General features: G+C 39.8%; 1 protein-coding gene across 1 annotated transcript in view; it reads right to left on the bottom strand.

Annotated features, from left to right (window-relative positions):
• PLD5 (phospholipase D family member 5) overlaps positions 1-26,376 on the bottom strand; it is a 397,759-nt gene that overhangs the window by 138,796 nt on the left and 232,587 nt on the right. Inside the window, exon 3 of the mRNA XM_052654058.1 lies at positions 15,273-15,441. Within this exon, the coding sequence (XP_052510018.1) occupies positions 15,273-15,441 (169 nt within the window). The remainder of the gene's footprint in view (positions 1-15,272; positions 15,442-26,376) is intronic.

Here is a 26,376-nt window from a genome sequence, read left to right as displayed (position 1 = left end):
AACAGGATCCATCAAGAGAGATGCTTGGACACAATGGGCACTGGCCACTCAAGAAGGCAGGAGGTGGAGCTAAGACACAATATGAGTACTCAAGGACAGTCAGACATGGCTGGACTAACACTCTACAATTTTAGAGCTAAATTAGAAAAGTAATTAAAGAATACTGTTGAGACCCAAATCAGTGGCCCAAAGATGAAATGGAATAAATATATCAAAGCCCAGACAAGCAGGCACACACACATACATGGAAACATACGGTGACAAGGGGAGAAAAGGGAGATGGATAAATTGAAGATATATACCATGTGGCTAGGGCTTCCCAGGTGGTGCTAGTGGTAGAGAACCCACCTGCCAATGCAGGAGACATGAGAGGTGTGGGTTCAATCCCTGGGTCGGGAAGATCCCCTGGAGGAGGGCACGGCAACCCACTCCAATATTCTCGCCTGGAGAATCCTATGGACAGAGGAGCCTGGCGGGCTACAGTCCATGGGGTCACAAAGAGTCAAACACAACTGAAGTGACTTAGCTCACACACACACATCATGTGGCTAATAGGTGTATTGGAAGAGAAAAAGAGACAAAAAGGAGGGGTTTGCAATAAAAGAAGAATAGGCACATTCTGTAAAATTAATCAACACCAAGGAAAGAGAGGAATTCTTACAAATGCCTGGCTAAAAGCAAAACAAAACAAAAAGGTAACTATTAAGGAAAATGGATCAGATTAGCATGGAGCTAAATGTTGGCAACACTAAACCAGCATTTGGTGGTGAGAAACTATGGAAGAAAAAGAGTGACGCCCAGGAGTGTTTTACCTAGTCAAGAATTTTACTGCCAGCATGAAGGAAAAAAATACTTTCAGATATATACAGGTTTAGAGACTGTATTACTATATAACCCATATGAGGAACATATGCAATGAAGGGCTCTAACTGAATAGTAAATAACACTAAAAGCCAAGAAGGAAGATGATGGGAAGAAATAATTGGTTAGCAGTGTGATGTGGATATGTGTTTGATGTATTTGCTAATTAAGAATTCTTATAAGAGACACATTTTAGGAGAAGGCCTACTAAGAATCTATTACACGCATTCCCTGTAGGGGTGTTATTACCCTAAAGGGACTAACAATTGATTCTTTCCTGTGTGAGAGTAGAGATGTATGTGAAAATGAAAGTTACACTTTTTTATTAATAAAACACAGGTATACATACAGTAAATATGTAATATATCTGTGGTATTAAATTTCTTGGCGGGAAGGATTAGGAAAAAAAATGTCGAAGAAGAACAAGCCTACATGGCTAGCAAACATAAAGAGATGCTCTATGTCAACAAGCAAAGCACAATGCAAAACAATAATGAGATCTCTTTTTGTACTCAAAGAGATTGAGAAATAATTTATGAGGGGCAGCATATTCTCTTGTCAACAATTTTGCGAAAGAGTACTCTAACATACTGCTTTTCTTCCACTCAGGAATCTCATATCTAGAGGCCCATCCCAAAGAAACAAAGGCACCAAAACGTGTGTGTATACTTACGATTGTATAAGTACAAACACACACACGGGATAAAAAGTTTAAACCAGGACTTTCCTGGTGGTCCAGTGCTCAAGAGTCTGCCTGCCAATACAGGGGACACAGGTTTGAGCCCTGGTCCAGGGAGATTCTGTATGCCTTAGAGCAAGGAAGCCCATGCATCACAATGACTGAACCAAGCCCTAGAGCCGTGTTTTGCAACTACTGCAGCCCATGTGCCCTAGAGTCTATGCTCCACAGCAAGAGAAGCCACAAGGAGAAGCCTGCGCACCCCAACTAGAGAGTAGCCCCACTCATTGCAACTAGAAAAAGCCCACCTGCAGTGCAACGAAGACCCGGTGCAATCAAAAATTTGGGGTACTGCATTTACTGAAAAAAAAGCTGTTTACAGTTTAGAACACTTACTAAATTTTCTTATTTATCTATTATATTTACTGAAATATACAAAGTCTGCCAGAGGTCTGAACACAGATATGTGACTGACATATATTTGTTAGTGTCAACTTTACTCTCAAATACTGTCAAGACAAAGAAGAGAGTCTTTTGAGCAAATTCATTTACTAGATGTATGCTATGTACCAGGGACCTTAATATGTGTTGGAGATACATGATAAAAAGAAAATACAGCCCGATGTGTCAGGTGGTAGGTGGACAAGGTACAGGCCTAGAGGAAATACAGCAAGAATACTAATAACCCAGTCCGAGACACGCAAGGAAAGTTCCCTCAAAAGGAGGAAGAAAGAAAAAATATTCTGGGTGGAGGTCTGTGGCAGGGACCTAAGTAGGAGCACATCACGAAGGGTCTTGTAAGCCTGGGCAAAGCATCTACACATCATCTGAAAAGAAGTGTGGACCCCTGAAGGATTTTACCTAGAGAAGGGCATAGTCAAATTTTTGTTCTGAAAGAAAACTCTTGACTATAAACTGGAGAAGGACTGGTACAGGGCAAGCCTGAAGGCTGAAAGAGAAATCAGAAGGTTAGTGTGAGATAATGTGACCTGAGCTACAGCAGAGTCAATCAAAAAAAAGGGGGGCTGGGGAATGATCTCAGGTATTATGAGATAGCACAGCAATGAACTGGATGGTTAGGTGTGGGCTGAAGAAAAGAGCAGAGTTGGGGATGGGGGCCAGAGACTTCGGCTACTCTCAGAACATGCCAATGGAATATAGAATCCTTATGTGAAGCCACAAGATGTTGGCCATTATATCAGTTCACAGATGTCTTGTGGTCATGGATCAATCATAGCTTTGGGAACTCAGTGTCACAGACCCAACAACTTAGCTGAGAATGCCCACTTTTTGGGCGATGAGCAACAACGATTACCTGCTTGATAACAGCAAAGAGTATCTGCTATGTAGGCGTGCTGGCTGCCAGTCCAGGATCCATCCCATTAAGAGATTTAATTATTCAGAAGAGTTAATCATCAAGACCTTGCCTAATGATGGTTATTCACAATTATGCACCCCTTAGATATGAACAAAGCCATCCCCGTCAGGGACAGATGAAGAGAGAGGAATGGGCTCATCACACCAGTAAGGGGCCAGGAAATTGCAAGGAATTAGTATCAAGAGAATAATACTTATTACAGGGACCTGAGCAGCTGGATTCCTACAGTACTAGGAAGTAGCTTTAAGGCTGCTCCAAAGTCCAGTCTGGCTGCAAAAGGTGAGTGGACAACGTGAAATCTTGGCAGAGCATTCAGCGGTATGGGCAAGCGTGCGGATGGCACTGCAGGAGATGGTGGCCTGTGATGTGACTGGGGCGAGGGAGGAATATCAAGATGTGCCCAACACTGCAGCTCTTCCACAATCACTTCTTCTCAGCCAGCAGACAGCCCTGCAGAGAATGGAAGCAAAATTCCTTCAAGTCCTCTCTCCCAGTGGTCCCAGCTTTCCTAGGTAGCAACCATGAGAGTTTTCTACATGTTCCCTCAAAACCCCATTGTTTTAAGAAACCAGTTCAGACTCTTAAGCCCTCTAAACCTATTTCTAAGAATGGACACTGAGTGAATGAGCAAAAAGAAAACAATGGTTTGCACAGAAATATTAACTGCAGGAGAATTCATTTCCAAAAAAGAAATAGCTTAAATGTTCAATAATAGAGAAATAGTTATATATGTTTAATCTGGTATGTACACTACATTTGTATATTAGGCAGCCAATTTAAAATGATGTTTACCAAGGTTTCTAATAACGTGGAAAGATATTTATGGTATGACATTAAGTTCAAAATTAAAATACAAGTTTCTTTATATGATCCCATGTATATGATTATGCATAAAATAACCATTACAAAATGTTTGCTGATGATCACATGGATGATTTTGTTCTCTTTCATTTCTCTGTAATTTCCAGGTTTTTTTTATAGTATTTATAAAAGTATTCCACAGGGTCACAAAGAGTTGGACACGACTGAGTGACTGAACAACAACAAAACTAATATTCTAATGGGAAAAAAATCCAAGCTATTTTTTTAAAAGAAATTTCCAAAAACATAAATTGACCTTAGGAAAGTGAAAGTCTAGACAGAAAACAGCATATAGGCAAACAAAAGTAAGATAAGACAATTTAAAAGAAAAGTTATTATTTAATGAAAACATTAATAATTGAGAAGAATCTCTTTGGATTCATGATTTATTCATGTCTCTTTGATTGGATTCTAAAAGAATCAAAGAGGTTAAACTCTTGCTAATCATAGTGTTTATGAGTTTATATCTGAATGATGATTTCCCTTGGAAATATACTGGAAAGCAAGCAGGAATATAATTAGAATTATTTAACAGATGGGGAAGCAAAAGCACAGAGAAGCAGCAGGAATTCACTAAGAAACAGAGAGGACCAGAATGAATCCCACATTTGTAGAAATTAAATTCCTCTTTTAATTTTACATGGTAATCATGCTGGAGTCTAGCATAGTATAAAGCACCCAGTGAGAACTCATTCTTTGTTACTATAATTAAACTGACTTGAACCAGATTTGTAGTGTGTACCCAAATAAGTCACTGTGAACAACATTCACGAATTTAGTAATAAACACTAACATAGGCGATAAATGGTCAAAGACTATTCTATGCCCTCTATGAATATTAACTAATTTAACCTACACGACGACCTATGAGGAAGGTTCTGTTATCACCTTGATTTTGCTGATGAGAAAACTGAGGCACAGAGAGTTCAGCATCTAACTCAAAGTCACAGAGCCAATAATTGGATAAAAAGAAGTATAAGCTATACTCCTGACTCTACAATCTGTCTACCACTGATAACTGCCTATCACTCATTGTCTAGAGACAGAATTCTGACTTATGCATTTCAAAACAACCTCCTGGATCATTAAACTTTCAAACATGCTACTTCCTAAATTGAGCAAATACTGTTATATTTTTAAAATCATAGTTTTTCAAAATCAAACACCATGGTTCACTGTAGACCAGTAACTAATTGATTTCGTGTAAATACATCTCTTTAAGAAAGCCCAGAGATAAGTCTATGCACCTATAGACACCTTATCTTTGACAAAGGAGACAAAAATATACAATGAAGAAAAGGCAATCTCTTTAACAAGTTGTGCTGGGAAAACTGGTCAACCACCTGTAAGGAATGAAACTAGAATACTTTATAACACCATACATAAAAATAAACTCAAAATGGATTAAAGATCTAAATGTAAGACCAGAAACTATAAAACTCCTAGAGGAAAACATAGGCAAAACACTCTCTGACATAAATCCAGCAAGATCCTCTATGACCCACCTCCCAGAATAATGGAATTAAGAGCAAAAATAAACAAATGGAGCCTAATTAAACTTAAAAGCTTTTGCACAATGAAAGAACCTATAAGCAAGGTGAAAAGACAGCCTTGAGAGTGGGATAAAATAATAGCAAATGAAGCAACTGACAAAGAACTAATCTCAAAAATATACAAACAGCTCATGCAGCTCAATACCAAAAAAATAAACGACCCAATCAAAAAATGGGCCAAAGAACTAAACAGACATTTCTCCAAAGAAGACATACACATGGCTAACAAAAATATGTAAAGATGTTCAACATTACTCATTATCAGAGAAATGCAAATCAAAGTCACAATGAGGTACCATCTCATGCCAGTCAGAATGACTGCTATCATAAAATCTACAAGCAATAAATGCTGGAGAGGGTGCGGAGAAAAGGGAACCCTCTTACATTGTTAGTGGGAATGCAAACTAGTAGAGCCACTATGGAGAACAGTGTGGAGATTACTCAAAAAACTGGAAATAGAACTACCATACTACCCAGCAGTCCCACTGCTGGACATATGGACTGAGGAAACCAGAATTGAAAGAGACAGGTGTACCCCAGTGTTCATCACAGCACTGTTTACAACAGCTAGGACATGGAAGAAACCTAGATGTCCATCAGCAGACAAATGGATAAGAAGGTCGTGGTACATATACAAAATAGAATATAACTGAGCCACTAAAAATACCACATTTGAATCAGTTCTAATTCAGTTCAGTTCAGTTCAGTTCAGTTGCTCGGTCGTGTCCGACTCTTTGCGATCACATGAACCGCAGCACGCCAGGCCTCCCTGTCCATCACCAATTCCCGGGGTCTACCCAAACCCATGTCCACTGAGTCAGTGTTGCCATCCAATCATCTCATCCTCTGTCGTCCCCTTCTCCTCCTGCTCTCAATCTTTCCCAGCATCAGGGTCTTTTCCAATGAGTCAGCTCTTCGCATCAGGTGGCCAAAGTATTGGAGTTTCAGCTTCAACATCAGTCCTTCCAGTGTACACCCAGGACTGATCTCCTTTAGGATGGACTGGATGGATCTCCTTGCAGTCCAAGGGACTCTCAAGAGTCTTCTCCAACACCACTGTTCAAAAGCATTAATTCTTCGGTGCTCAGCTTTCTTTATAGTCCAACTCTCACATCCATACGTGACCACTGGAAAAACTGTAGTCTCGACTAGATGGACCTTTATGGACAACGTAATGTCTCTGCTTTTTAATATGCTGTCTAGGTTGGTCATAACTTTCCCTCCAAGGAGTAAGCGTCTTTTACTTTCATGGCTGCAATCACCATCTGCAGTGATTTTGGAGCCCCCCAAAATAAAGTCTGACACTGTTTCCACTGTTTCCCCATCTATTTGCCCTGAAGTGATGGGACCAGATGCCATGATCTTCGTTTTCTGAATGTTGACTTTAAGCCAACTTTTCACTCCCCTCTTTCACTTTCATCAAGAGGCTCTTTAGTTCTTCACTTTCTGCCATAAGTGTGGTGTCATCTGCATATTTGAGCTTATTGATATTTCTCCCAGCAATCTTGATTCCCGTTTGCGCTTCTTCCAGCCCAGCATTTCTCATGATGTACTCTGCATATAAGTTAAATAAGCAGGGTGACAATATACAGCCTTGATGTACTCCTTTGGAGAATACCCTTGAGAGTCCTTTGGACTGCAAGGAGATCCAGCCAGTCCATCCGAAAGGAATCAGTCCTGAATATTCATTGGAAGGACTGATGTTGAAGCTGAAACTCCAATCCTTTGGCCACCTGATGCAAAGAAATGACTCATTAGGAAAGACCCTGATGCTGGGAAAGTTTGAAGGCGGGAGGAGAAGGGGACGACAGAGGATGAGATGGTTGGATGGCATCACCCACTCAATGGACATAAGTTTGAGTAAACTCCGGGAGTTGGTGATGGACAGGGAAGCCTGGCATGCTGCAGTTCATGGGGTCACAAAGAGTCAGCCATGACTGAGTGGCCAAACTGAATGAGGCAGATGAAACTGGAGCCTATTATATAGAACGAATAAGTCAGAAAGAAAAAAATCAATACAGTATATCGATGCATATATATTGGAATTTAGAAAGATTGTAATGATGACCCTATATGCGAGACAGTACAAGAGACACAGATATAAAGAACAGACTTTTGGACTCTGTGGGAGAAGGCGAGGGTGGGATGATTTGAGAGAATAGCATTAAAACATGTATACTGTCATATGTAAAATAGATGACCAGTCCAAGTTCAAAGCATGAAATAGGACACTCAAAGCCGGTGCACTGGGACAACCCCGAGGGATGTGATGGGGAGGGAGGGGGGAAGGGTGTTTGGGATCGGGGGGCACATGTACACCCATGGCAGAGTCGTGTCAGTGTACAGCAAAAACCACCACCATATTGTAAAGTAATTAGCCTCCAATTAAAATAAATTAATTAATTTTAAAAAAGAATAAAAAGGTCATAGCTCATTAATTAGTTTTTTGGTTTCCTCCAGCAAACTCATAGAGAATAAGATTTTTTTGATCAATGAATTTGGTAGCTCTACTAATAAGCCATTGCCAAATCATATTTTCTGGCTTTTCCTAAACAGTCTTGATTTCATAAAACTCCATCATTTTATCCCATAAATTAGCAATCAAGTTATCCTAGAAATTCAATATTTCACTGTCTAAACTCATCATCTAGACAGAAAGAAACAAAACCCTTAGGTCAACCATGTATTTTGATTAAATATGAAAATATAATTTTCATGGAACTGTAGACCACACTAGCCCTTAACATGACTGTGATGCAGAGGGAGGTCACTGCCCAGTTTCTTTTAGCACAGAAGGAAACAACCTCCAAAAGATTAACAATACCCAGTGCAAGGTAGAAAAGACAAAATGAGTTTTTCAGGGTGGGAATTAAACTAGCAACCCTCTGGTGACACAGATTAAAATGCATTTTTAATGAGTGCTTCTGTTTCCAGGCAAATGAAAAAAAAAAAAAAGATAGGCTTTCATCATTCTGTTAGTAATGACTATAGGTCACTCTTGGGCTTCCCAGATGGTGCTAGTGATAAAGAACCTGCCTGCCACTTCAGAAGATGTAACAGACATAGGTTCAGTCCCTGGGTCAGGAAGATTCCCTGGAGGAAAGCAGCTCAACCCACTTCAGTATTCTCACCTGGAGAATCCCATGGACAGAGGAGCCTGGGGTGCTACTGTCCATGGGGTCGCAAAGAGCCGGACACAACTGAAGCAACTTGGCACACACACATAGCTCACTCTTGTGAAATGGCATCCAGAGAGGACACAGACATCCAGAGAACACACAGATACTGTGTGCCACATTTATCTGTGTCCCTTTTCTGCTGAGCTGGGGCCTGCCTGCCACTGGCTATGCCATTCCTTGGTGTACTTTCCTTACAACTGCAGGATGATAAGTAGATGGCTGCTTTTCAATTATAGGTCCTACTTATCCAGTTACCATTTAGGTTCCCACTTAGGAATTTTCAGACTCTGTTGCTTTAGAAGTAAATATTGTGTTCCTTGAAATAAGAATATTTTCTTTTAAAAATATATTAATGGAAAAAAGTTTCAAAACTGAGCCAATTTTCATGATACTGGATCACCTGAAAAATTTTAGTTAGTTCACTTGAGTAATTAAGGGGTGGATTTCTTAGCTCAATAAGAAATTGTTTGTCTTCTGTGTGCAGTAAGCCAATCAATAACTAACTATATCCCAATAATTATGAGGGCATGGTAAAATTAAAAGGCCCAAAGGTTAGTCACCTCAAATTTGAAATGTTGGGTAAAATCTTGAATTTTCTATTTCCATTTGAAAGATAAAATCAGGTAGAATTTAAATCAAATGGTCTTTCAGTCAGTACCTTACTTTGTAGAAATGGTAAAACTTGATGGCCTGGAGAGAACAGGATATGGATCCTTTAAGAACACCTGAAAAGAAAAAGCTGGCAGCAAGGACCTTTCTTTTTTCCATTTCTGATCTCTGTGTGGTGAGAGGGTAGGAAGGAGTGAGCCAGGCTCTAAAAATAATCTCTGAAAGCCCAAGGCATGTGGTATTTGGACAAGTTCTTCTGGGCCTTTGTATCCTAAGTTCTTCTGTGAACACTGCTCTAGGACTTGAGGGTCAGATGAGGGGAGATGGGAAATGGAGAAAACTGGGGAGCAAGCATTCTATTCCAAGCAAGGAAAGCTTGCTCTTTCTTTCAGGACCAGAGTCCATGCCTGGTGTTTGACCAGTGGCAGTCACCAATGGACCAGAGGAAGAGGAGAAAAGCCACTGTCTTGTTGCTGTAGTGAGGCAGGAGATAGATGAGATCCAAGTTAGGCATTTACAATTGGCCCCCTGTTTACATTTCATGGGGCAGGGAAAAGGTGGGCTTCAGGCTGGACACTTAGAACTAGCTTCCTGTCTACATTTCCTGAGACAAGAGATAGGTGGGTTCCAGGTTAGGCATTTACGATCACCCTCCTGTTTATTCCCCAAAACAGAAATAACAACAGAAACAGGGTAAATAGCCAGGCTTTGTCTCCTGTGGATGCCTGAAGATAACAGTCATGGCAGCCACAAAGAGGCACTAAACTCTGTTTAAGAAAAGGATCAGGACATGGTATATTTTTTTGTCCTTGGGGCAAGGGAGATACTATACATGTACAGAAGGACTTCTCGGGGGTCAAAAGGCAGGGGACGGCCATCAGGCCATACATCTTGCAATTTTCCCTCCCAGACACCTTGAGCTGGACTCCAACTTGGCAGAGGGGTACATGCACATCTGGGGAGGGGGTGGTCACAAGACAAATTAATCAGAGGCGTAAAACAAGATGATGGCCAGAGGGTGGACAAAGATCCAGGGAGGGCAGACAAAGACAAAGTGCCCCCTTACAAAGAAATCTTGAGAAAGAAGAATGGAACTGGAGGAATCAACCTGCCTGACTTCAGGCTCTACTACAAAGCCACAGTCATCAAGACAGTATGGTACTGGCACAAAGACAGAAATATAGACCAGTGGAACAAGATAGAAAGCCCAGAGATAAATCCACACACATATGGACAGCTTATCTTTGACAAAGGAGGCAAGAATATACAATGGAGAAAAGACAATCTCTTTAACAAGTGGTGCTGGGAAAACTAGTCAACCACCTGTAAAAGAATGAAACTAGAACACTTTCTAACACCATACACAAAAATAAACTCAAAATGGATTAAAGATCTAAATGTAAAACCAGAAAGTATAAAACTCCTAGAGGAGAACATAGGCAAAACATTCTCCGACATAAATCACAGCAGGATCCTCTATGATCCACCTCCCAGAATATTGGAAATAAAAGCAAAAATAAACAAATGGGACCTAATTAAACTTAAAAGATTCTGCACAACAAAGGAAAATATAAGCAAGGTAAAAAGACAGCCTTCAGAATGGGAGAAAATAATAGCAAATGAAGCAACTGACAAACAACTAATCTCAAAAATATACAAGCAACTTATGCAGCTCAACTCCAGAAAAATAAACGACCCAATCAAAAAATGGGCCAAAGAACTAAATAAACATTTCCCCAAAGAAGACATACAGATGGCTAACAAACACATGAAAAGATGCTCAACATCACTCATTATCAGAGAAATGCAAATCAAAACCACAATGAGGTACCACTTCACGTCAGTCAGAATGGCTGCGATCCAAAAGTCTACAAGCAATAAATGCTGGAGAGGGTGCGGAGAAAAGGGAACTCTCTTACACTCTTGGTGGGAATGCAAATTAGTAGAGCCACTATGGAGAACAGTGTGGAGAGTCCTTAAAAAACTGGAAATAGAACTGCCTTATGACCCAGCAATCCCACTGCTGGGCATACACACCGAGGAAACCAGAATTGAAAGAGACACGTGTACCCCAATGTTCATCGCAGCACTGTTTATAATAGCCAGGACACGGAAGCAACCTAGATGTCCATCAGCAGATGAATGGATAAGAAAGCTGTGGTACTTATACACAATGGGGTATTACTCAGCCATTAAAAAGAATACATTTGAATCAGTTCTAATGAGGTGGATGAAACTGGAGCCGATTATACAGAATGAAGTAAGCCAGAAAGAAAAACACCAATACAGTATACTAATGCATATATATGGAATTTAGAAAGATGGTAACGATAACCCTGTATGTGAGACAGCGAAAGAGACACAGATGTATACAACAGTCTTTTGGACTCTGTGGGAGAGGGAGAGGGTGGGATGATTTGGGAGAATGGCATTGAAACATGTATAATATCATATATGAAATGAACCGCCAGTCCAGGTTTGATGCATGATACAGGATGCTTGGGGCTGGTGCACTGGGATGAGCCAGAGGGATGGTACGGGGAGGCAAGAGGGAAAGGGGTTCAGGATTGGGAACACGTGTATACCTGTGGTGGATTCATGTTGATGTATGGCAAAACCAATACAATATTGTAAAGTAATTAACCTCCAATTAAAATAAATACATTTATATTAAAAAAAAGAAAGAAAAAAAAATCAAATCACCTAAAAAAAGTTTTTTTTTCAAAGGTGCAACTCTCTTCCAGAGTTTGCCCACGATTCCTTCTGTGTTGTACTCTGATTTTCTCTTTTTCCTTCCACCTCCTTGTCAGAATTTTCTTTTCAAGACAGGTAAGCACTGGGGATTTAGGCCCTAGCTGCTGGCCTTTGTGGTCCAGTGGACAGGAATTCTGGTTTATACCTGGGTGACCAGGGATCCATTCTTGGTCAGGGAACTAAGATCTCACTTCCAGCTACTGCTCACTGCTGCATGCATCTATAGTAGGAACCCTGTGAACGCTGCTGTCAACCTCCCCCCTTTCTCCTGTTCACCCCCTCTCACAGGGCACGGTACTCAGGGCCAGGAGCAGGCAGGAGTAGGGAGAGCTGTTTATGCAATCAGTCTCACATTCTGCTTGAATCCATTTAATTTCCAAAGCAGGTAAAGCCCCTCTATTCCTCATGTCTGCAAATGCAGCCTTCTCCTTGTACAGGGGAAAAGTGAAATTAGCTCAAAACTCTGCAGAAAACCAGTTGATGTTAAACTGTAAAGGAGCCTGGGGCTGTTGGGGGAATGAGAGGCAGTCAAAAGGCATCTCTGGCGGGAGTAGAGTGACTCCACTGGAAGATACCAGTTCACACCCAGGGTCTCTTCCCAGAGGTTTGCTGGGTGAGCTCAATAATAACCAGGTTGTTGTTACTGTTGTTCTCTAGTCGCTCTGTCGTGTCTGACTCTTTGAGACCTCATGGACTGCAGCTGGCCTGGCTCCTCTGTCCATGGAATTCTCCAGGCAAGAATACTGGAGTGGGTTGCCATTTTCTTCTTCAGGGGATCTTTTGGATCTAGGGATCAAACCCATGTTTGCATTGGCAGGTGGGTTCTTTACCACTGAGCCACTGCGGAAGCCCTTACTTAATATTTACTACTTAACAAATATTTACTGAACACTTAGTATGCATCAAGCACCATGCTAGGCACTGGTAAGCAAAACAGATTGGGAGTCTCACTCATCCATTTCATCACTGCCCTGTGAGCAGTACTGAATACTAACCATAATGTAACTTTACGGGCCATGACGCAGAAAGGCCATGACATTCTCTAATGATCCATCTTCTCCCAGAGTCTGAACACTGAAAGGGTTTGCTGGGCTCACAGAACAAGAGGTTGGAATGATGTAGTTCAGCTCTTTTCCAAGGTTTGCAAGAATACAAACCACCTGGGAATTTGGCTGCCAACAGTTCCTCCCATTCCTGTACATGCATACTCCTCCTGGAGTCTCTTGTCCTTCCCTGGCCATGTGACTGTTTTAGACTAAGAGAATGTAGTAAAGTTCTGGGAGCCCAAGCATTAAGAGGTCTTATAGTTTTCATTTGCACTTTCCCGGGATCCAACTGCCCTATAAAAACCTTGGTTTAGATTACTGAATGATGAGTGTCCATATGTAGAGAATGAGCCTGTCTGGCCCTCGGTCAGGCCAGGCTCAGCTACCCTCCTACCTCCACACAACTGTATAAGTAATCCCAGCCAGCACTACTGGAGCCAAAGAACTGTCAGCCAACTCACAGAATCATAGGAAATAATAATGAGTAAGTTTTGGAGTTGTTTGTGAAACCACCATAGAAAATTAAACAGACTACTTACTGCTGGGAAAATTTACAGCATGTGGCATTGGCTATGGGACTGGGTGGTGAGATGGATTGGAATCTCATTCTGTTACTCAAGGCTGGAAGAACAGGAAAGAAATTGTTTTCGAGTCCTTGAGAAAGTAATGGTAGAAAGTTTGACAAAGCTACTGCCTGCTGTAAAGCAGGAGACAGAAAATGTGATGAATGGGTTGGGATCTCCGGCTAACGTGATTGTTCAGGCAGGTTATCAAAGCTTTGGTGGTACATGATAAGAAGGAATTAGTTCGTTTTCATGCAGAACTTTGAGAGAAATGCAGAAAATCTAGGACAGTCTCTCAGTTTAGTAAAACATTCTCAAAGTCAGAAATGGCTGCAGGGTAAAGAGCAAATCAAAGTTGTGGCTCTAACAGTGCACATTGAGTCCTCTGATGGATTAAAAGTGGGAGGTGACAGACCGTCTCAGACAAAAGGACTCCTGGAAGTGAGAAGAGTGAGGTTCTGAAGAATCTTGACTCACCATCCGCGGTAGAAAAAGACCCACCTGTGAGTTATTAGCTTTTTGCTAATAGAGTGGATTATCACTGAATACATAGAAAGTTTTTAAGGGGCTGTTCCATTTTGAACTACTTAAAAAGGGACATTGATGGTTTAAAATAAAAAGAGGTCTCTTGGGCTTAGATTTCTACTGGCAGAAAGTCAACTAAGAAAATAAGTCTGAAGCAAACACAGACTTATTTTCTTATGAAAAAGAAAGAAAAGCATAGGGGGTGGAGCAATGAGTTTCTGAGAACAGTAGATTAGGAAAGTACTCCTGGGAAGCACAACTAGGTCCCAATCTACAAACATTCCCTGTTCTCCAAGTTCGGAAAACTGGTGATGTGTCAGGCTGGCTTTCAAAACTGCTGTGGACTCATGGGGCTTCTCAGGTGGGGCTAGTGTTAAAGAACACAGCTGCCAGTGCAGGAGACATATGAGGTGAGGGTTCGATCCCTGGATTGGGAAGATCCCTTGGAGGAGGGCATGGCAACCCACCTGACTATCGTTATTTGGAGAATCCCATGGACAGAGGAAACTGACGGGCTACAGTCCATAGGATCGCAAAGATTTGGACATGACTGAATCAGCTTAGCACATACACGTGTGGACTCATGACTAATTTAAATTTAAGCCAAAGGTCATACACTTGATAGCTCAGTGCTATCAAGGTTGTACTGACAAAAGGAAAACACATGAACAATTACCTGGATTATTTTCATATCTCCAGGATAGCATTTCATTCAGAAATCATTTCAATCATTTAGTCAGTTTTTTAAAGGTTGTTCCTGTAACTAGTAAACTTCTTTCTCCTATTCACACAAATACGACAGTCAAGAATATACAGCTATACCGGAAAGTGTGATTCCACTATTTAAAAAGTTGGCTCTGTGCCACAAAGACAAATTAAGAAACCAATGAACCAAATAAATGTCTAAGCAAGCAGTTACAGAATTACAACTGAAAACATGCAGGTTGTGCAAAGTAGAATTCTGCAGTGTGCCATCAACAGACACCACAATGGGAAGACATCCCTGAGGTTGTCCGATACAGCATAAAGAGCCTCTTCTTTTAAAGGATGAGGTGTGATTTTGTCCCTGAAAACCTGGCATTCTAGTAGAAACTGAGCAACCGTTGATTAACAATGGCACATATATATAAATGTAATAAGGAACACAAACTATGGGTATAGATAGAAAAAATGAACTTGAACTTGAGGAGTGGAAGCAAGAATATTGCAGGGTATAAAATGCACAAAAGTCAAATCATCACACACATTAGGGGATGTAGCTTACCTGACATGCTGATGGATGACTGTGGTTGAGATCCCAATGGGAAGATACTATGTCAACAGACTTTTTGGCCATGCTGAGTAAATTCATCCAGCCTTGGAAAAGTGATAAGTGAAATGGTGCATTTTCTGAATAGTTAAGGCCTTCAGGAATATTTTCCACCAGGGCAATTCTTAGAAAAGATTTTGAAAAACAAACAAACAAAATCTAGTCAAATTTGAAGCCACAGATCTTTACACATACATACAGAGACATCTGAAAAATATTCTTTACTCTTTCTGAAAGTACATGTTCCTCATAATTTACATTTTTCATCAAAGGATTTTAATATTTCCCCTATACTAATCTACTATGTTCTGAGTTTATGCTCTGCTTCTCCCCAGTTAGCACTCATATTTCAGAAAATCATGGTATATATCCCTAACGTCTAGTGTCCAACTAGCCTTGAGAAAAAATCCAGAGTATCCTACACAAGCATCTTCCTCTAGTAATATTTTTTTCCCCTTACAGTAATGCTATTTTTTAAAAAGATACTACTTCTGTGAGCTACTTAAGACCATAAATTAATTTTGCATATCTCTAGTTTCTAGTATAATGTTGAACATATAATAGAACTAGTTCAGAAACAAAAACGTTGTTAGGTTTATTACTACCAGAAAATACAAATAGTAAATGCTATTACTATTGCTTAGAACCTCTGTAAGACAGAGGTTCACAGCCTAAGACATAAAATGATACTAAGAAGGAAATTTTAAAACTTGCCTGTTGCAGGGATTTGTTAAAGTTGGAGATAGGGAATGTATAAAATAATAGCAATAACCAAGCCCTAAATAAACTGCAGGGGCTTCCCTGGTGGCTCAGTGGTAAAGAATCTGCTTGCCGATGTAGAAGATCGAGTTCGATCCCTGGGTAGGGAAGATCCCCTGGAGAAGGATATGGCAACCTACTACAGTGTTCTTGCTTGGAAAATTCCATGGACAGAGGAGACTGGTGGGCTACAGTCCATGGGATCACAAAGAGTCACCCACAACTGAGCACTACAACCACGGCAGAATGGGCTTCCAGAGACTAAACTACAACCAGTATTATCCGAATAAACGTGCCTTCTCTTTTTATATCACTACTTCCTCATTTCTTGACAACGTGTACGCTGTGGCTTCCCTTGGCACTGTGTGGTTTCACTTCTGAGTTAGCCCAGGTGACAAATAACATTTCAATAAAGGGACGAACAATTTTTTTTTCCAGTTTAAGAAACATAAATTCTCCTGCAACTCTTGATGGGAAGCTCCAAACTCTTATGAAGATATCTGTAAGCCCTTCCAGAACAAAGATCTTTTCTGTTCAAAGCTAGGTATCCTTAGAGTTTGGATACATAATTAGGGCTCGAGAAATAGAATGAATTTCAGCTTCCAATATAGAATCCAAAACTTCTCAATAAAACTGTTAACTGTGTCTCTTAATATAAAGACTCGTTCCATTTAGCCACTTTTGGAAACAAAAACAATACTCATAGTAAAATGTCTGTATTTGATGAATATCAAGCCCAAATAAGGTTTAGCTATATGTCTTGCAGACATCCACAACTTTAGGGTTCAATCACCCAACCACTACCCACAAGTGAATTTAAAATTTTTTGGAGCCCTTAGGAGCAGCAAAAGCAAATCACTCACTGTACACAACACAGAAAGGACTACAACAAAACTCTTTAGTTCTCTGGAATTTATAATCCAGTGAAAGAGCTTGTCTCATATGTAATGACTTAAACAGAAAGTAGACTTTAAGAAGTGGCAAAACAAGAGTAAGGATTAATTAGATGGATAATGCACCATCTAACGTTCCACTGGAGCATGAGAAGAAAGGAAAAAATAATTAAGTTACGAGCATCTGGAACTGAAGAAAGTGGGACTTGAGTTTGCAAAGATAGAATTATTTTTACAGGTGAGCTGGAAGAGGAAGATATTCTAGGAAGGAGGAGGAACTTTTAAACATGGTGTGTTTGGATACTTGAGAGTCGGGTGGCCAAGGGGAGTGTGAGGTGGAAGAGTTGTGGCAGGGGCTTGCCATGGTGGAGAAGAATGGAAACGTCTGTAGGGATCACACTGTAGAGGTTGTGAACCAAGAAGAGAACCTTGGACTTAATTGTGATGCTTTTGAGAGTGACCAAGTACATTTTAGGGGTCTAACTCTGACAGCATACCTGTATACCATTGAAAGAAGATGACAATCAGTAAAAGATTCATTGAAGCTGACAAGGAGCATGATTGAGAGAGATTATCAAGGCGAAAAAGAAGCGAAAACTAGCTCATGATCTAATGTAGGAGGAATGCCTACATTTTTCTGGTTAGTAGGGTGTGAAGCAGATGAGAAGATTCAGAAGTGACCAAAAGAGTCAGGAAGAGAAGAGAGGTCCAGGAGAATGCAGTGTTTGGGAAGCCAAAGTGGCAGAGGGTCAAAAAGGTGGAGATGGGATATTTTTATCCAGGTCAAAGCCTTTGAAGGCAAGATGCTGAAGTTGGATATCTTAATTCTATCCACACTTAAAGTCCAATTATCTATATTAACAGTAGCTAGACATAGCATGAAGAAATGATTCCAGTTAATCAGCAATTTCAGTCCCCCCTACAACTAAGGAATATATTCTAAAATCAAACAAAAAAAGAATCCCAATAAACAAAATAAAAATAGAACATCATGTAACAAATAGTACTAGGTAGTTTCAATTTTACTTCAATATAAAAGTCATGCTGAGAAAGACAAAGAAAAGAGTCAAGAAGGCCTGATAAACCAAACATACACAGCAACGGATATAGAGTACCTGTACCTGCACCACCCCTCTCTTCATAGCACACACATGGTTTCTGGTAGGCATACAATACGGATTCCCAACTTCTTTCAGAAATCTTTAGACCAGATATTCTTAATCTTGGATGCATGAATAGAATTTAGGGTGACCTGTGAGCTTGATCTTTATTCTCCCTCATCTCTAACTGAAACTTAACATTCCCCTGTTACAGACATAGGCAAAAAATGACAGGAACATTAAAAGGACCTGTGATTCTGCTATCATGAAAAATTTTCATACCATGGTACTATTACTACTACTGACATCTCCAAGTATTAATATTTATCGCTACTTTGAAATTATGGGACTCATCAGATCTTATTATTTCTTGAATATGTAGTATACTATACCACATTTTAAATTTAATTAATTTAATTACCACATTTAATTAGGAATTACTATACCACATTTTACAAAATATTTTGGATAAATTTATTTTAATGTTACTGGTTTCCTTTGGAATCCGATGTATTTCAACTTATGCATTTAAAACATTATTCATGAAAGGAGTCCATTGGCTTCAGCAGACTACTAATAGTGTCTATGGCACAAAAAAGAAGTACTATCAGATATATAATATATCATCTATTCCTTTTTTTTCTACTTCAAACACATTCTTAAAAGTTTTTTTTCCCATTATTGAAGTCTTAGAAGTAGATAAGATTATCAAGAGAGATTTTTAAGAGATGGGAACTCGGTCAAAGCCTAATATGAAAAACATCTAATCACATCTAGCTAAGATCATGACATCTAGCTAAGATCATAGCATCTGGTCCCATCAATGCATGGCAAAAAGATGGGGAAAAAATGGAAACAGTGACAGATTTTATTTTCTTGGGCTCCAAAATAGCTGTGGATGGTGACTGCAGCCACAAAATTAAAAGACACTTGCTTCTTGAAAGAAAGCTATAACAAACGTAGACAGTGTATTAAAAAGCAGAGACATCACTTTACCAACAAAGGTCCGTATCGTCAAACCTATGATTTAGCCAATAGTCACATTCAGATGTGAGAGTTGGATCATGAAGAAGCACTGAAGAATGGATGCTTTTGAACTGTGGTGCTGGAGAAGACTCTTGAGAGTCCCTTAGACAGCAAGAAGATCAAATCAGTCAATCCTAATGGAAATCAGTCCTGAATATTCATTGGAAGGACTGATGCTGAAGCTGAAGCTCCAATACTTTAGCCACCTGATGTGCAGAGCTGACTCATTGGCAAAGACCTTAATGCTGGGAAAGACTGAAAGGCAGGAGAAGGGGAGAACAGAATATGAGATGTTTGGATGGCATCACTGACTCAATGAACAAGAGTCTGTGCAAACTCCAAGAGACAGTGAAGGACAAGGAAGCCTGGCGTGCTGCAGTCCATGGGATCGCAAAGAGACATGACTGAGCAACTAAAGAACAACAAATAACATCTAGAGAACATCTAGAAAACATCCAGAGAAAGTGGGGCAGGTGAAGAAGACAAGAAATTGTTGGAAAGACTGGAGAAGAAGAGTGAAATTTCCTGGAAGTCGAAGAAGGGCATATTTATTATTATTATTTGTTTTTTACTAAATAGAAAAGTAAATAATGAATTTATACTAAATATAAAAATAGAGACACCACCAAAGGTCTGGAGACCACACCTATGTTTGGTAATGAATTCTGGGGAAACTCTGCTCACCTCACTTTCCTCCTCTCTCATTTTACCTGGAGAACTTGACTGTTCCTTCTGTAACTCACCACTTGTTTCCTATATGCTCCTAGAAAAGGTCTTTGGAAACCAGCCTTGAAATGACTGGACTTACTTTTGTGACCTATCATTGTATTGTCTTTAACAACCAACAGCTAGCTGCTCTACAGGGGCTCAAATCGAAATAACATACATACAGAGCTCAGTTCCATGGATAGCAGCCCTGTTACACTCTTTATTTCTCAAGCAAGGAAAAACGAGGGCAGAAATCATCGAAACTCACGTTTGGGCAAATCCCCAGAATTCCTGCATGCTTTCTCTAAGTGAATTACGCCCAAAGGCATAGCACTATTTCTGACACCTAATAACAGGGGAAAAGTTGAATATATAGAGACACAGACAGCAAAAATCTGTTTTATGCCTCTTTTGATGGTACTGAGAGACAACTACAAATGATTGAAATGGTGAGTCCAGGGAATTTAGGTGGAATAAATATTATATTGTTAATAGATTTTTACAGTAGAATTCTAGCTGCTGTTAGTAATAGTATGCATTTTACTTTCCAAACTTAATGTGATCATCAACATTTCTCTTTCAGTTCAGGAACAATATCTAACCTTCTCAAAGAAATAGCGGTAGTTCTATAAGCTACGAAAAAGGGAACCCTGGCATCTGCTAACTTTATTTAAAATGTGGCACGTGTGTTTGTGTTGATAAGCACAAGAATCCTTATAAATTATATTTTCACATATATATGACTTTGCTGTTATTATAGAGAAATATTTAAGACAAAAAGATTTTGAATAAGGTAGACAAAACTCAGCTCTGCCAGCTATTACCTATGTAACCTTGGACAGATGACTAACCTCTTAAAATATATTTCCACTTTTGGAAAAAAAAGTTATTTTTTTTTTTTTAGAGGAGATAATCAATGTAAAGAAAGTGCTCGAACATTGCTTGCTTCATAGTGAGCACTAAATAATAGATAAATTTTTAAAGTAATTTACAGTCTGAAAACATAATTTTAAAAAATTTCTCCAAGTTCTCAAACTGATATAACACAGTCACTAAAAACAGTCTACACATATTGGTTAAAAGAATCTTATATCTGGGACCTACTTGATATTTTCAGAGAGAATGTGAACTTTATTTCATGTGTGAGTATAACAGACCGTTATTATGAGGTGATGACCTACACAGGTGCTTTACAGTTAATTCATTGACATTCATTCTTTAGATCCTGGCTATCTGATGGCATAATCAATGAAGCTGAACAGATGGCCACAACTCATCAATACAATTAGTTTTGCACTCAAAAATAAAATGATACCGGCATTGTACCCTCTGTGGGTCATCTGGCTATAATTAAAGCCCAGGATTGACAAGGCAAATGTTAATCTTCCGGAAGTACCTTGGAGTCTCTGAGACTGAGGTAGAAGATGTCCTGCTACTCATATGGAAGATTCAGTGGCCAGTGCTGGATGTGGAAATAGTTGATACAGATCTCTTGAGCTGGCTTTAATATAAGTGAGATATATTTTTCTGTAAACAGAAGGAGTGTTACTCACCATCTGGTTCTACAAGGATGGATTCCCTGACCTACATTACATCCTGAAAGGAGCTCAAGGTGAAGATCAGGATGAGGCACTTTGTGCCCTGGGAAAACAGGCAAACAGGTCATTAGATAGGCATATTTCAGAAGGTTTTTATGAAGCCAGACTTTTGCATTTTCCAAGACTCTTGCTTTTCCATTTTGGAAAAGCACTAAAATCATTAACTGTGGTATCTGTTCCTCATGACTACCAGCAACCTTCTATCAAAATGTATGCTGGATGACACATATTCCTTAGCCAAAATCACACATATACTGGCCTCTTCCCTACCTCTTTGGAGCATTTCCTCAGAGCTATCTGAGAGGCTGTCTCCTGGGCTATAGTCCTCAATAAGTCTGTGAGAACAAATGAAACTCACAGCTCTCACGCTGTGCATTTTTTATTTCAGTTGACATTTCATTTTTTCCAAGAATTGGGTCAAGGTGAGTTTACTTGAGAAAGACGGCAGAAAGGATACCAGATAGGCCTGGCTGACTAACAGGATCCAAATCATTCTTAATCTGGCATAGGGAAGAACATAGCTGAATACTAAAGTAATTGGGGATTTGCCATAACAATTTTTAGCCAATTTTGAAACATCTGAAGTCCACAAAAAAGTTGCAAGAATAGTACAGTGAATACTGTATTTCAAGAAAGAATATTATATATGCTATACATATACATATGCAATTTTTAGTAAACCATTTGAGAGTAATGTTACAGACATTGAGATAATTCTCTCAATCTTGAGTATGCATTTCTAACAAGGAGACCAGGTTTCTAAATAAAATAAAATTATCACACAGTAACCACAACATTGTGTGCATGCTCAGTCACTCAGATGTGTCTGACTCTTTGTGACCACCATGGACTGTAGCCCTCCAGGCTCCTTCCTCCATGGGACTTCTCTGGCAAGAATATTGAAGCAGGTTGCCATTTCCTACTCCAGAAGACCTTCCTGACCCAGGGATTGAACCCACATCTCCTGCATTGGTAGGCAGATTCTTTAACACTGTGCCACTTTTATAGTCCTATTACCTAATATTTAAAATTCCACAAATGTTCCAATAATGTCTTCTTTTTTTTTTTTTGATCCAAGATCCAATCAATGTTTACTCATCACACTTAGTTGTTGTGTCTCTTTAGTTTCAGAGAGTTCCCTAGCCTATTCTTGTTTACCACGATGTTGACAATTCAGAAGAGCCCAAGTCAGTTGTTTTGCTAAATACTCCTGGATTTGATTTGCTTGGTTGTTACCACATAAGTATATTTAGGATAAGTATTTTTGGTAGGAATGGTACATACATAATGTGTCCTTCTAAGTGTGTCATATGAGGTAGCACATGATTTTGGGCTGTCCCACTCCTGTTGATGTTAAGTTTGATCACTTGATGAAAGGGGTGTCTGTTAGATTTTTCATTTGAGCAGGACCATCCTTCCTCTATAGTTAATAAGTGATTTTTGCAGGGGTGACTTCAGATGGCACAAATATTTTCTTTCCCAACATTTTACTCACTGATTTGGCTTCCATCCATTTATGATTTCTTTCTGAATCGATTTTTATTATCAGTTCAATTTCAGTTCAGTTCAGTCACTCAGTGGTGTCTGACTCTTTGCGACCCCATGAATCACAGCATGCCAGGCCTCCCTGTCCATCACCAACTCCCAGAGTTCACTCAAACTCATGTCCATCGAGTTGGTCATCCCCTCCTCCTCCTGCCCCCAATTCTTCCCAGCATCAGGGTCTTTTGCAATGAGTCAACTCTTTGCATGAGGTGGCAGAACTACTGGAGTTTCAGCTTTAGCCTCAGTCCTTCCAATGAACACCCAGGGCTGATCTCCTTTAGGATGGACTGGTTGAATCTCCTTGCAATCCAAGGGACTTTCAAGAGTCTTCTCCAATACCACAGTTCAAAAGGATCAATTCTTCGGCACTCAGCTTTCTTCACAGTCCAACTCTCACATCCATACATGACCACTGGAAAAACCATAGCCTTGACTAGACAGACCTTTTTTGGCAAAGTAATATCTCTGCTTTTCAATATACTATCTAGGATAGTCATAACTTATCTTCCAAGGAGTAAGTGTCTTTTAATTTCATGGCTGCAATCACCATCTGCAGTGATTTGGGAGCCCAAAAAAATAAAGTCTGACACTGTTTCCACTGTTTCCCCATCTATTTCCCATGAAGTGATGGGACCAGATGCCATGATCTTAGCTTTCTGAATGTTGAGCTATAAGCCAACTTTTTCACTCTCCTCTTTTACTTTCATCAAGAGGCTTTTTAGTTCCTCTTCACTTTCTGCCATAACGGTGGTGTCATCTGCATATCTGAGCTTATTGACATTTCTCCCGGCAGTCTTGATTCCAGCTTGTGTTTCTTCCAGTCCAGCATTTCTCATGATGTACTCTGCATAGAAATTAAATAAGCAGGGTGACAATATACAGCCTTGACGTACTCCTTTTCCTATTTGGAACCAGTCTGTTGTTCCATGTCCACTTCTAACTGTTGCTTCCTGACCTGCATACAAATTTCTCAAGAGGCAGGTCAGGTGGTCTGGTATTCCCATCTCTTTCAGAATTTTCCACAGTTTATTGTGATCCACACAGTCAAAGGCTTTGGCATAGTCAAGAAAACAGAAATAGATGTTTTTCTGGAACTCTCTTGCTTTTTCGATGATCTTGGAAATGTGGACAATTTGATCTCTGGTTCCTCTGCCTTTTCTAAAACCAGCTTGAACATGAGGAAGTTCACGGTTCACGTATTGCTGAAGCCTGGCTTGGAGAATTTTGAGCATTACTTTACTAGCATGTGAGATGAGTGCAATTGTGCGGTAGTTTGAGCATTCTTTGGCGTTGCCCTTCTTTGGGATTGGAATGAAAACTGACCTTTTCCAGTCCTGTGGCCACTGCTGAGTTTTCCAAATTTGCTGGCATATTGAGTGCAGCACTTTCACAGCACCATCTTTCAGGATTTGAAATAGCTCAACTGGAATTCCATCAGCTCCACTAGCTTTGTTCGTAGTGATGCTTTCTAAGGCCCACTTGACTTCACATTCCAGGATGTCTGGCTCTAGGTGAGTGATCACACCATCATGATTATCTGGGTCTTGAAGCTCTTTCTTGTACAGTTCTTCTGTGTATTCTTGCCACCTCTTCTTAATATCTTCTGCTTCTGTTAGGTCCAGACCATTTCTGTCCTTTATTGAGTCTATCTTTGCATGAAATGTTCCCTTGGTATCTCTAATTTTCTTGTAGAGATCTCTAGTCTTTCCCATTCTGTTGTTTTCCTCTATTTCTTTGCATTGATCGCTGAGGAAGGCTTTCTTATCTCTTCTTGCTATTCTTTGGAACTCTGCATTCAGATGCTTATATCTTTCCTTTTCTCATTTGCTTTTCGCTTCTCTTCTTTTCAAGCTATTTGTAAGGCCTCCCCAGACAGCCATTTTGCTTTTTTGCATTTCTTTTCCACGGAGATGGTCTTGATCCCTGTCTCCTGTACAATGTCACAAACCTCCATCCATAGTTCATCAGGCACTCTATCAGATCTAGTCCCTTAAATTTATTTGTCACTTCCACTGTATAATCATAAGGGACTTGATTTAGGTCTTACCTGAATGGTCTAGTGGTTTTCCCTACTTTCTTCAATTTCAGTCTGAATTTGGCAATAAGGAGCTCATGATCTGAGCCACAGTCAGCTCACAGTCTTGGTTTTTGCTGACTGTATAGAGCTTCTCCATCTTTGAAAAAAATATAATCAATCTGATTTCAGTGTTGATCATCTGGTGATGTCCATGTGTAGAGTCTTCTCTTGTGTTGTTGGAAGAGAGTGTTTGTTATGACCAGTGCATTCTCTTGGCAAAACTCTATTAGCCTTTGCCCTGCTTCACTCCGTACTCATGGCCAAATTTGCCTGTTACTCCAGGTGTTTCTTGACTTCCTACTTTTGCATTCCAGTGTCCCCTATAATGAAAAGGACATCTTTTTTTGGGTGTTAGTTCTAAAAGGTCTTGTAGGTCTTCTGTTAATAATTGTCTATCATTTTTATATACGTTGGTTGGAAGTATTTTGTAAGGAAAATTTTTTTCATGTCCCATCACATTTTTTTACATTTAAAAATATATTCACTTCATCAGTATGCAATTATGGATTCTTTTCTTTAAATTCAAAGTGTTATAGTCTATTACTGCCCTTATTTGTTGAGATGCTCAAATTGTTGTATATATTGCCAATGGAGGCCCCTGGAAGCTGTCCCTTTTGTCTTTTCGATGTTGCTTTCAGTTTTTGAATACTTTCTTATTTTTTGTCACCAGGTTTTCAATTACACTAATTAAAAAAAATATTTTATTTTAATTATTCATTTATTTAATCTATTTATTTTTGGTTGCACTGGGTCCTCACTGCTGCACACAGGCTTTGTCTCGTTGCGGTGAGTGAGGGCTTCTCATTGCAGTGACTTCTCTTGTTGTGGAATATGGCTCTAGCTGTGGGTTTCAGTCGTTGTGGCACATGTGCCCTAGATCATGTGGGCTTCAGTAATGGAGGTGCGAGTGCTTAGTTGCCCCTCAGCATGTGGGATCTTCCTGGACCAGGGACTTAACCTGTGTCCCCTGCACTGGCAGGTGGATTCTTAACCACTGGACCACCAGGAAAGCCCTACATTAACTTTTCAATCAACTTTACAAGACTACAGCTGCATAGACTATAAGTTTGAGTTGACAGTAGCAGATCCCTGTTTGTGTAAATCTAGAAAGTTCAGATTAAAGCCTCATTAATTCCTGGTCTATAACTGTATTAAGCAAAGAACAACATGCTTTTCTTTATGGAGAGTGGCAGTATAGCATTAGAAAGGTTATTATTGTAGCAATTACCCTTTCTTTGTATATTAAAGTTTAAAAGTACATTCACAGATAATATTATACATCATTATCTCAAAGAGACATTAAGACAGGCATGATCCGAATTTTGGAGATGAAGAGAGCCAGGCTCCTAGTGG

The sequence above is a fragment of the Budorcas taxicolor genome, chromosome 16, assembly GCF_023091745.1.
Source record: "Budorcas taxicolor isolate Tak-1 chromosome 16, Takin1.1, whole genome shotgun sequence".
In the NCBI taxonomy this organism is placed as follows: Eukaryota; Metazoa; Chordata; class Mammalia; order Artiodactyla; family Bovidae; genus Budorcas; species Budorcas taxicolor.
Note: the sequence above shows the minus strand (reverse complement) of the source record. Positions and strands in the feature narration are given on the sequence as shown.